At 42.9% G+C, this 13382-nt stretch overlaps 1 protein-coding gene across 1 annotated transcript; it reads left to right on the top strand.

Annotated features, from left to right (window-relative positions):
- The first annotated feature begins 7324 nt into the window (after nucleotides 1-7324).
- LOC111866354 (headcase protein) lies at nucleotides 7325-9011 on the top strand. The gene has a single exon (XM_023855219.2). The coding sequence runs from the start codon at nucleotides 8130-8132 to the stop codon at nucleotides 9009-9011; it is 882 nt and encodes a 293-aa protein (XP_023710987.1). The 5' UTR covers nucleotides 7325-8129.
- The last annotated feature ends 4371 nt before the right edge of the window (nucleotides 9012-13382 follow it).

The raw sequence follows: 13382 nt of genomic DNA, 5'->3' as shown, positions 1-13382 counted from the left end.
CGGGTGCTAAAGCGGCTGAGGCGTGAAGCTGACGATTCACCTTCATCTAGTGCATAGGTCAAGAAAGGTGGAGCTAAAGCTCCGCTCCCCTATACGTATTCTTGGCACAGCGCTTAATTAGTTAAAAACAGAAAAAAATTCAGCTTTCTTAATTATTTTTTTTCCTTGGCACTACAGCCCCAGTGGGCCTAGGCCTACCTCCATGAACTTCTCCGTTCACTTCGGTTTTTCTAGATCTTACACATTCGGTAGGACTCCTTGGGCGGGTGATCAGCTCGTCGCAAGGCCTATACCTGTACACAAACACAAAAAAACGCACACACACAAACTAAACATCCATGCCCTGAGTGGGATTCGAGCCCACGATCCCGGTTTCCAAGCGAGCGAAGACAGTACATGCCTTAGACCGCTCGGCTACCGTGACCGGCGGTATATAATTTTACAAACTTAAAAAAATAAGTAACCAGGCCATTCTTTAACACTTAACACACTTCTGATAATTATGTCCATTTTAAAGTTACATTTGTCTAGGATTTGAGCCCCTACCCTAATGAAGGCAGGCAGCACTGGGCTCAACCGAAATGTTGGCGCCTCTCTATCAAGCTACACGACGTCACACCTCATAAGCCCGTAATCTTTATGCACACCGTTATGACAACCTTAAAACTCACATGTACATTTGATTTCACCCAGCATACACACGAGTTTTCAATCTCAAGGCCAAGCATGAGAAACGCCTAGATGAGTCAATTAGACTAGCCCGCCTGCGAGATGCGACGGAGAAGTTGCCGAATCATAAGGTCACACCACCTTTTGTTCAGCGTCTTTGTGAAGAAACAACAACAAAAAACTTGATCGCGTGATTCATGTCGGCAAAATTTGTTCTTCCGCATTTTACATAATATAAACGGAACCTATAATTTCAACAAAATATAAACCACAATCTTCTCACACATCTGCCTTTCCTGTGACGTAGAAAAGGAACACAGATATGCAAGTATTTAATACCGTGAGACTGGAAGTCTGCACTACGGCTTAAGGTTGGTAGACAGGTATCAGTGTTTCTCGTTTAGGTGGTAAAAGGAAACAGCAAGTTGCCCGTAACTTTGTTACTATTCCAGATGGGAGTAATCTTGAAATCTAGTTTCGCCGCTATAACTGGAATTACTGGGGGCACTGTGTTGCAAGTCGGAAGGCCGCAGGTTCGATTCCTGAAGAGGTCATTTGATTTTTTAATTGAACTAATCCTTCAAGCCGCACTATAGCCCTGGGTTCGACTCAGCCTCTGACAGAAATGACTACCAGGAATCTTCCTGGGGCTAAAGGGCTGCTGGTTCGTAAGACTGACAAGCTCACCGCCATCTGTGAGCCGCTTGTCTAGAAAGTGTGGGAACCACAGCATCTCGCAACTTTATAGGCTTCCTTGGCCTGTTACAAGGATAGCTTTACTTTTACTGGAATTGCGGTAACGATCCAGGATTCTGATGAGAGGATCATGGTTTGCATCTAGACTGGAATATCCGCTGGTCTGAGGTTTGCGAGCTTTTCCTCATTTTCTCTCAATAAATGCTGAAAGAGTAGGCCAAATAGAAATAAGCCACTCCAACTTCCACATTCTTATCGTCTAACTGTTCATGATCTTCCAAATAGAGACATATAGAACATACCGCTATGTATTTTAAAGAATATCTTCAAATAACAAATAACTGAATAAATAAAAATAAGCCATTATCAAAAGCCTTCTAAGTTTTGTATATAACCAAGACTATTTGTGAACCTAGACACTTTAGCCTTGAGGGGGTTTGAGTATGCCAAGGACCCTGAGAACTATACCTGCGGCAGCGTAGCTACTGGCAGGGCCTCCCTTGCTGGACAGGTCAAAGGGTAGGCATCAGACGAAGAGAGACACCAAAAACCAGAAACTGATGCCGGAAGCAGCGTCATCAGCAGCGACTTGAAGCACAGAGCAAATGATGCTCGAGATGGTTCAAGTTCGTATAGCAACAGGCGTGACCAGAGTGGTTTGAACGGCTGCTGTACTGCGATGTGGAAAGCAAATGGAAAAACTACCACATTATCACTTTTCCTGGATAGTCTCTTTCCAAAAACAGAAGATCGCATTAAGTGGAGGAACTGTTTTGGAAGAGGCTGTGGACCTGTCGTCTGACAGATTACTGATGAATGAATGAAGAGATGAAAATTATTCCTCCGAAAAGTCTGTATCTGTCTATAAAACTACACGGTGTCACAGCCCACAAAACCTCAATTTTAACAATCACCTCTGTGAAAATTCAACATATTTTATAATAACTAATTTACCCATACGTATATAGGCCGTATTGTATTGTTTCATCTCGTGGGGAGGTGGGTTAGAATACCTCCAGCGTACCTCTGCGAGTCGCAGAAGGGGATGAAAATGGAACACGGGGCTATAACTGGGCCACCCTGCTACTGGGGGGACATAAATACAGAGACCTGGCCCTCCAGGACGGGCGTTGGACGCAAGGCTGACGACCTTGTTCTGTAAAACTATTATTGTTGAAAATTAAAAGAAGGGAACCCAGGTGACCTTATTCACGATAGAATAGACAAGTCTCGTAGAATCTTCTAGTTCACAGTGACGATCACGATAATAATGTTATTGTTGTTAAGTACAGGCTCTACTTTATTGTTTACTATTGAGTATATATTTCTGTGAAGTGCATTTCTTATAGAGGCAAATCCAACGGAAGATGAAACTTAAGTGATTGTAATGTTGTGTCAGGAAAGGGCCGTGAGGCGACCGCTCAAACATTTAAGTAAAATGCACTCGATTCCAAGACAAAGCTCAAAGTATCTCAACCTTCCGACAGTCAGTACAGCAAACTTGTTATACGTAATATAGAATCATTTCAGGATAAGTGTTTACTTACTTACTCACTTATGGAGTTGAACCCTTCTTGAGGAGAAGTCAAATCTACAGCTATTCAAGATTTTACCAACATTTTATGGAACCTAAAGGTTAATTACCGTGTTCACAAGAGCCCTCCACTGGTCCCTTAGCCAGATCAATCCAATCCACCCCATCATATCACTCTAAGATCCATTTTAAAATTGTCCACCCACCTACCCCTTGGTCTTCCCAGTGGACTCTCTCCTTCTGGCTTTCCCACCAATATCCTATATGCATTCCTCTTCTCCCCCATTCGTGCTAAATGCCCTGCTCACCTCATCCTCCTTGACTTGATCATGCTAATTATACTTGAAGAAGAGTAGGATAAGGGTTTATACCTTAAAGTAGTGTGTCATAAGAGTCTCTCTCTCTCACAGCCCGCACGCCGTTAATCAATACGCCATTCTCAGTGACGTTGTAGCAATTGCAGACATGAGGACGGAAGGGCAAGTCGATGTTCTGTCGGGTAAAATTTAAGACGGCCTATTTGCTGGAACACTTTTCCTACAAATAGTTCTTAGAAATATATTGGTAAGCCTAATTCTTTATTGCAGGGAGCTGTGCTTCATATGTTACAGTGAATACATTAGACCTATGTTTTGCAGAATTCAAGAAAAGATTAAAACAGAATGGGAATAAAATAACTTATTAAAATTACACAAATAAAATCAGCATAAATATTGTAGCGTGTATAGAACCGTCTTCGCTCACTCGAACACTGTGATCGTGGGTTTGAATCCCGCTCGGGGCATGGATGTTTGTCTGTGTTTATTCTTTGTTTGTGTTGTCCTGTGTAGGTAGTCACCCTGCAACATGCTGATCCCCCTTCCAAAGGGTCCTACCGACTGTCTAGGCTTAAGAAACTGAAGTAAAGCAAAGTGTTTGACGGATGCTCTGTGCTCTAAAGCTGGAGCAGCAGGAAAAGAGAGAGAGAGAGAGCGTGTATAGCCATTGCTATGCAACGACCGCAAGATGGGCTGATATATCAGGGCCGTTTCTGGGCAACCGATCGGTAAACACATTCCCGCAGCAACAGACATGAAAGCAGCAATAGAAGAGCTGTGTTTTCTATGTGATCCGTACCGAGATGTTATAAGCAAGGGACAAGGTTAGAACAATTCTGTACGGGGGCTGCGAAGAAAATAGTTATTTGCAAGAGTGCTCAGTTGAAAGTCCGACTGTGAAGAGAAGACTTTATGTGTTATATCTGGAATGTGTAAATCGGTGAGACTTATATTTCCTGTGTTAAAACTATTGCCTGGAAACGGCCAGTGGAGATTGTAATAGACTGAAGGAACTAGTTTATACAACGGAGAACTGTAAATTCTGGAAATAGCGATACTGTTATAGTTATTTGTAGTACAACCTGTAAGTGATCAATAAATCCATTCATCAATCCAAACCCCGTCTATAGTCACACACATTACGTGACAATATTAAATAAACCATTTAAAAATTAAAATAAGGAAAACGTCATTTTAAAGGTCATAAGATCAATGATAAGAAATACAATCATAAAATTGTTATCACTTTCCAACGATTAATAACAAGTCTAAATTTGTGTTCAAACTTAATTTTTTTCCAATTTTTAGCATGAGTTATGACACTGCTTCTTGATTCCAAATGGCCAGTTGAAATCGGCTATGATCAAACATTCTTTTCATTCTGAAATTTATATATTATTTACTATTATTATATTATTTATTTACATATGTATTGAGATCCAGGATAGCACGGTAAGTATAGTGATTTTTACGGGCTGGACGACCGAGGGGNTAAATCCATTCATCAATCCAAACCCCGTCTATAGTCACACACATTACGTGACAATATTAAATAAACCATTTAAAAATTAAAATAAGGAAAACGTCATTTTAAAGGTCATAAGATCAATGATAAGAAATACAATCATAAAATTGTTATCACTTTCCAACGATTAATAACAAGTCTAAATTTGTGTTCAAACTTAATTTTTTTCCAATTTTTAGCATGAGTTATGACACTGCTTCTTGATTCCAAATGGCCAGTTGAAATCGGCTATGATCAAACATTCTTTTCATTCTGAAATTTATATATTATTTACTATTATTATATTATTTATTTACATATGTATTGAGATCCAGGATAGCACGGTAAGTATAGTGATTTTTACGGGCTGGACGACCGAGGGGTCGGAGTTCGAGTCTCGGTAGGGCCAAGAATTTTCACTTCTCCATGTCGTCGACACCGGTTCTGGGGCCCACCCTGCTTCCAATCCAATGGATACCCGTGGCTCTTTCCCCGGGGCTAACGCAGCCGGAACGTGAAGCTGACCACTCACCCCCAATTAGTGCCAAGGTCAAGAAAACGTGGGTCTATACATCTCCCACATACGCCTTCATTGCGTAGTGCTTAGTTAAGCACAGGGACAATTTTACCTTTATTTTTATTTATTTATCATATTCGTATTTTATTTAATAACACCACAATAGTTCAGACTACGTAACAATCAAATTCAGGATAAGAGTGAACAATAAGAAAGGATATCAAAGTAAGCCGTCGTGGTCTGTTTGGTGTATTTTCCTGGACGGACTGAGGAATACCACTGAAAGACTCGGCAAGGATAGTTGGTATTCTGGCCGAGATTTTAACCGGGAATGCACTCGGAAACATTACAACTTAGCGAACTTCGTCTCTCTGGGCAACAACCGAAGAAACGTTTGAAGTAAAGTCAGAGTCGTAAAACCTACAGTGAGCTCCTTTTTATAGGCAAACAGCATAGACCTGTGCAGGGTTTGATTTGCCAAGGAGCAATCAAAATATGGAGGCCCCTGTCAGCAACAACAAATTTAGGCTACATCACTTATTTTATCTTATTATTATTTCTTACAATACCTAAAAACAAAAATGTTAGTTTTTAGTTTTAGGTATTGTAAGAAATAATAATAATAATAAGCAGATATCTCGGTAAAACCTGTGAGTTCTGTTTCTCTCTCGTGGGGACACCGGGGCGACACCCCACCCCCGCAATAAATCCGTACCTGGACCCTGGACCTAAGTGTAGATATCTACACACGTAGTTTCGTGGTTTGTAATTACGGCTCCAGCTCTCAAGGGTCGTCCGCTTTGGCTCGTCGATGTATTGAAACAGAAGTAACCTACTCTGTGAGACCTATGTGGGAAATTTGTTCAGTCCGCAAATCGAAACAAATATTGAATAGCAAGAGTATTATCTTACGGATAGTGACGCCATGTAGTCTGGTAGAAGTTTACCAACGTTTCTTAGGAACAGCTTGCTGCTTGGGTGTTGTTTTTAATACTCTTCGACCCACGGAGGCAATACATTCCTCCGAAACGTCGGAAAGTTTTTACCAGGCTGCGCAGCGTCATGTCCTGGAAGCCAGAGTGTCTACTCTTCAGAGTCACTGCCATAACTAACTACACTAATTCCGTTGAGTCCTTGCAAAGCCACCAGTTGCTCAGCTACTCAAGAATTTCCCAACAATTTACGGAACTCTAAGGCTCATTGCCGTGTTCACAAAACCCCGACACTAGTCCCTATCCATAGGCAGATCAGTCCAGTTCATATCACCCCATCCGATCCCTCTAAGATCAATTCTAATATTGCCATCCTACCTAAGTCTAGGTCTTGCTAGTGGTCTCTTTCCTTCTGGCTTCCCCACCAAGCTCCCATATGAATTTCGCTTTTCTCCATACTTGCTACATGCCCTGCCCATCTCATCCTCCTTGACTTGATCACCTTAACTAAATTTGGCGAAATTCCTAGTCGTGCAATTTGGTCAGTTCCATAAGAACCTTCGTCAGTAAATTAGCTTGGTAACAGGAAACATTACCGGTAGACTTCTGAGATTTAATCCCATTCAATATGATAGATAGGCACTAACGTTTCGTACGAAAATGTTCTCCATCTTACAACCCTCTATACTGAAGATGGAAGCAGTATATTCCTCCGAAATCTTCCCATCTTCCAAACCACACGGAGTCCCATCCCAGACAACCGTAATCTTGATACCTCCATCAGAACATTAATCTCACTTCGGTAGTTGATTATCGCGGTTTGAATTAACGGCCATATTTGTAAACAAATTTGTAATCCAGCGCGCATACATACACTTTCATTTTCTTCAGTGAATCACACTTCAAATATAAATTACTCTGCAGCTATTTCTTACTGCTGTTGGCTGTAGATGCTATTGAAACTGAAAGGGAAGTTTTAAGGCCAGTAATTTTCTAGGTTAAGCACGTGACAAGTTTGTTACGGTCTTGTTTCTCCCCACCTTCGAAACGGACCAATAACAGCGCTCGTTTCGCGCAGGCCTCTTCGTTGCGCGCGCCGACAGTGAAGTGTTATGCCGGGACGCGGCTGAGTTCGTTGGTTGTAGGTTAGAAGCCGGCTGGTAGAGAAGTGTGGAAGTTAATGCTCTTAACAGTTTCCTCGTTATTTTGAAGTTTTCGTTGTGGTGGAGGTTTATTTCACAGTTATAAAACTATAATATTGTTAGAACTGAATGCAAGCCATTTATATTGTTCCTTTTTATTCAGCTTAGGGTAAGAAACGAAAACATGACCTGTAGCAAGAGATTGCTAGGGTTCTGTACAGTGTAAAGAAAGTAAACACACTAACTAATGCGAGTTTGGAAAGTGTCGAATTTATCTGCATGGATTCAAGTTATATAACTGTGTGGTAAGGTACACTTTATGGTCATTTATCGTATCGATATCGTACAGTTTTGAATAGTATGTGATTGGGAGTCAAGGTTAAGTTCTGCAGTATTTTGGAAGCCTTTGTTGGTGAAGTACAGTAGAGAACTGTTGGAACATTTTTCGCGTGTGATTGAAGTATACGTGTGAAGACGAAGTGTCGCTGTGTTCACTCTTTAAGATAACATCTGGTGTTATATTTTATTAATGTCAATGAACCATTTCATAGGTGAACGAATGTAGTTTAAGATTTCGCTGGTTTGCTTGTCATTTGAACAGTTTCAAGCAATAACAAACGAAGTTACAGACATACCGGAGGTACGTTATTGTTAATGATAGTTGCTCAGCCGTTAAAAAACTTTCAATACTGAATCAGCCATTATTGACAATACATTATTTTTCATTGACGAATATTTTCTTAGTGATGTTTAAAATTTAAAGTAGTTAGATAACTATTTTGATTGTGCGTACGTTGAATTTGAAGAATCAGGTGATAATGGCACCTCGACGAAACCATCACGGTGGTCATGGTGGAGCTGGCCATGGGGGCCATGGTGGCGCTGCTGGAGCAGCTGGCGCCGGCGGGAACGGGAATGAAGTTCAAGGTTTTGGTATCGATCCTGAAACCATCGAGAATCATGACGCTAACTTGACGCGCTGCTGTGTACCAACTGGTGAGTGTTTGCGTGCTAATTATGGCAGTCCCGGTAGCAACAATAACAATACAAACGCAGATATGATTAACTTGGATGATCTGAGAGACGCGGTCAAAGTGACCTGCAATAATGACCACTGTAATGTTGGGCAGTACATGCACAGGGAGTGCTTCGATGCTTGGGAGCAAACGGTCCTAACCTATTTGAAATCTTGTGGCCGTGCAAGGTCTTGGTCCGAGAGACAGCGCCATCAAAACCTGTGGACCAAGAAGGGTTACGATCTCGCATTCAAAGCTTGTGGTTGTCGCTGTGGCCGGGGCCATCTGAAGAAAGATTTGGATTGGATGCCGCCTCCTCCATCAAATGTCGGTTTCGGAGGCCGTGCAGAAGATAATGCAGATGCTAACAAGAAGAAGAAACGCCGCAATCGACAGAATACAAGACCAACACTGGCTCTGTCCGCCCACCCGGCGTACCACCCAAACAGTAACAACGTTCAAGGGCAGCAGAACAACGGGGTGAAAGCGGGGACGGAAGCCCAGCTGATTTCTGCTGCCGGCGAGGTCAGGGGTCGCACTGGGTCACTGTCATCTTCCACTGGGTCCTCGTCGCCACCTGCGTCGGGATCCAGCGAGCCAAGTGTTTCCCCCGTCCATAGTGGCTCTGGAAACGGTGCCAAGAAGAAATCCAAATTTGAATTCTTCTCAGACAGATCACGGTAAGATCGCCTATTTTAATTTATTGTGTTACTCTGGAAATGTGTGTGATTTGTGTATTAAGGTAGAAACCCTGGAAACGCACTGTCTCTCCGTTGCAATGCGGTGTAGGGACATAATCGCGGTTTATTCTGAGTCATACGAAACCGAGAAGTACACTTTGGGGGCAAAAAGCAACTTTTTAATGGCAGAGTAGATTTACAATAAACTCAGTGCTTTAAAGGGAGAGTATTTCGACAGTAGCACGTCATGTTGTATTAATTTTCTGTATAGCGGCTACCACCACCACCACCACCACTACTAGCGCTACTACGCTACTACTACTACTACTACTACTACTACTACTACTACTACTACTACTACTACTACTGTTAATGGCTCTGCAGCCCAGTTTGCACCGCGATCGTTTCCATGACCCTCGTCCATGTCCTCTTGTTCCATAGCCCTTCCTCTCCAGCTCGTTGCTTTAAGTAGTCGTACAGTAAGGCGCCAGGCTATTGTCTTGTTCAGATCCTCGACATCAAAAGATTTTGACAGGATGAGGGTTTGAGTGTCAAACCCAACTAACTTACTGTAGGACCCCGAATTCTCTGTCAGGATTCACTCTCCGAGGCGAATAGTCCCGTTGTAGGGCGCCAGACACTCCCCCATCACTTTCCTCCTATCTTCTACACCCAGGGTCACCTCTTGGGGCTAGAAAGTTCAGATTTGCTGACAGAGCCTGCTTCCCAGCAGGGCATTTCACAGCACCAGTTGGCATCAGTGCACATCTATGCGACCCCATACCATCCTTCGGCCCCGTATAGCGACTAAAAGCATGCCCGAAATCGAACCTCGATCCCTTGGGGGTACTGATGGCTGTTTTGCTGGCGTTATGAAGCACATCACTCACCCCTGTTAATGTTGTCGAGGCAAGAAATGGAGCTGTACTCCCCATACGTCTTCACTGTTTGGTGCTGAATTAGTTGAGCAAAATGATAACGTATCTACCATTTACCATAAAAAACACCTTGATTTTAGTCCGCAAGCGAACTATACCGACCGAGCGACCGCCGCTTGTCGGCGAAGTTTAGTGCCAACTTTTGCGGATAGAGGGTATCGCGCGATCAGCGCAACGAATCACCACGGCCGCTATTTCCTTGAAATAGCTCCTCAGTTATCATCACGAGACTGAGTGGATCCCGTTCCAGACCCACTACTTCTCAGGAGAAATCTGGTAGAGCCGGTAATCGAACCCAGACCTCCGGATCTGTAGCCAAGAACGCTGACCACTAGACCACAGAGGCGGTTAGATTTGTATATTTGGAGCACATGAATAGATCTTTGTAACATTACATATATGACATGGCACAGTCGTTGAGTGTTAGTTTACGCTAGGCAGAATTACAGCCGCGGTTAAATGGCTGTAAGCCCCTACAGGCCGAGAATGGGCTAACTTATTTTGCGTCAAATGATCTTTGAAGGTTGAATTATAAAATTATGTTGGGCATAGACCACTGGCATAGTCAAGATTAAAATTATATGACGTTTCGGAAGCTGGATCTGCTTCCTTCATCATGTATAGCGAAAGGACCCAGTTCAGTTGATTGGCCTTGACAGAGCCTACGAGAGACTAGCTCTGTCTAAAGGGCCGAAGTGAACAGAATCGTTTGCCATTTCATACCTGATGACGGAAGCAGAACAGCTTGCAGAATGTCGTATAGTTTTAAATTTAATTAAGATAAGGACAGTGTCCAGCACAATATTATGTTAGAGTCAACAATCATAGCAATGCAAAAGCATGTCATCATAGTCAATATACGTAAAATCCCGCGTGGAGGCGGTTTAGGATACCTCCACCATAGCCCTACGCAGTCATAGGCGGCGACGAAAAGGAACCAGATGCCTGGGGGTATAACTGGACAGTCCTGTCACTGGGGGACATAAATGCAGGGACCTGGTCTTCCGGGTTTGGTTGTTGGCGGTGTTGGACGCAGGGCTGACGACCTTGCTCTGTAAAAAAATTCAAGAACTTCCCAGCATTTTATGGAACTCGGAGATTCATTACCGTGTTCAGAAGAAACCCTCCACTGGCCCTATCCTGAGTCTCATCGGTCCAATCCACACCATCACATTCTATATCTCTAAGATCGCTTTTAATATTATCCACTTACCTATGTCTTGGTCTTCCTAGTGGTTTATTTCCTTGTGGCTTTCCCACCAATATCCTATATGCATTCTTCTCCCCCATCCGTGTTACATGCACTGTCAATCTCATCATCCTTGACTTGATCATTCTAATTATATTTGGACAAGAGTACGAGTTATGAAGCTCCTCGTTATGCAGTTTTCTCCAACCTCCCTTCACTTCATTTCTCTTAGGTCCAAATATTCTCAACACCCTTTTCTCAAACAACCTCAGTCTGTGTTCCTCCCTTAATGTCAGAGACGAAGTGTCACACCCATACAGAACCACGGGCAAAATTATACCTTTGTTTATTCTAAAAATATTATTGTCAAATCCAAAGGAGTGAAAACCGGATGGAATCTGTCAGAATGTTCCAAGCAAAGCTATGGCTAAAAAAGGGGCCGTTTTTCCGAAGTTGAATATATGTAAACAGCGCGTCGTTAAGTACATTCCAATCCATGTCAAGGACTGATCACGCAGTACGGTCACGCGACGTCTCTGAGGTGCTTTTTGCAAGAAAGGCAATATCTCATACGGCAAGGCACTAGAATGGCAGTGAGTGTCTGAGAGCAAAGTATGATAAGCTGCAGAGGAAAACATGTTTGTGAAGTGCAGCCTTTTCAAGAGATAAATATGAAGGCATTCCTAAATGTATGTGTCTTTAGCGTACTTGAACAGTTCGTTAACGAATTCGTTTGAGAGATGTTGTTTATTTAAACTCGCTTCAATTAGATATGCAGAAACAGATATTCCGGCCAAGGCCAAGGTCAGTCCAGTACAGTCTGCCTAAAAATTAACATTAATGCAGTCTGTTTAGTTTGCTATTCTGTTTTCATTTACACATAATTCGTTTTACTGCAGAGAGGAAATCAGCGTAATTGGTAATTGCCGCTGGGTCTCGCCAGCACAGTCACCATACGTTACTGGTTCTGACTCTTTTTGCTGGTATCGTTTGATATGTATCACACAAAAATATGTGGGACGTACTGCACTGAAAATCGTAAATCCGTGATTTGTTGGAGTGTCGTTAAGTTGAGACTCGCGTTTATATGAACTGTAGATTCTGCACGTTATGATGCGCGAAATGTTCACACTCGTACGGTAATAGGCTGTTGTAGTTGAGGTGTGGTGTGTCCACTCTCTGAACGTAAATTGTCCGGTTCACGGAGCCCACGTAGAACGCAGTCAGAACTGCAAAATGGCCTATGCGAAACAGCGTATAAACCCGAACATAAAGTTACCCCCAATTTTTCGAATGCGAAAATAGGGGAAAAGTTTTCTTACAAAGAAATCAAAAAACTGTGGCATTAAGAAATAATAGACTCTTCATATTTATTGTCAAGCCCCCGAAAGTAAAGCATTTCTAAGAAACAGCATTTGAAAAGGAACGTCACCTTAAAATGGGGCGGTGCGGTACTCACGTTTCTGAAGCTGGCCATATTCAGCTGCCCTCACGGCATGCCGCGTCCCCAGGTTGCTCGTGGAACTTCAGGTATGAAGGCGAATTGCGAATACCGTATATGAAATGATACGTCGCGGACAGCCAACAACTGGCGCTCCTCCAGCCAGATGGTGGTTTGTGGGCTGACAACTCCTTTCTGTAATAAAAATGTAAAGTCCCTTTGCTTAACTAATAAAGCACTACCCCACGAAGGCGTATGGGAGAATGGATGTATAGATCCACATTTTCTTGACATCGACACTAGTTGGAGGTTAAGTGGTCATCTTCACGCCCCGGCCGCTTTATCCCCGGGAAAGCGCCCCCGGTACCCAATGGATCCGGGGTTGGCTGAACCTCAGAGCCGGTCTGAACGACGTTGAGAAGAGAAAATTGTCTTCCCTACTGGGACTCCGACCCCTCGGTCGTCAAGCCCGTAGCCAGTCCCTATACCGACTGAGCTATCCTGAGAATTTGGGTCTGTAATTTTAAGAATCAATTTAAATAATTGTCACTTGGCAGTTCTTTAAATTGAATGTTTAAACACGGCGAACATTGACAGCGGGACTCAGGAAGGTACGGAAAATAAACTTTTATGATTTCCGCACAACCAAATGAAAGCGTCTGTTCGGCGAGAAATCGCGTATGTGTCAGTGGTAAAAATGTGTAGAAGCTTCGCCGCCGATGACCGATCGGATGTTTGAAGCGCAAATTGGATGTGTATGTTTAATGTTTTTCTTTTCAGATTAAAATGCTATTTTCGTAACCACTT

The sequence above is a fragment of the Cryptotermes secundus genome, unplaced genomic scaffold, assembly GCF_002891405.2.
Source record: "Cryptotermes secundus unplaced genomic scaffold, Csec_1.0 scaffold96, whole genome shotgun sequence".
Lineage (NCBI taxonomy): Eukaryota > Metazoa > Arthropoda > Insecta > Blattodea > Kalotermitidae > Cryptotermes > Cryptotermes secundus.
Note: the sequence above shows the minus strand (reverse complement) of the source record. Positions and strands in the feature narration are given on the sequence as shown.

Coding starts and splice junctions, on each gene's coding strand:
- LOC111866354 (XM_023855219.2), top strand. CDS start 8,130: ATGGCACCTCGACGAAACCATCACGGTGGTCATGGTGGAGCTGGCCAT.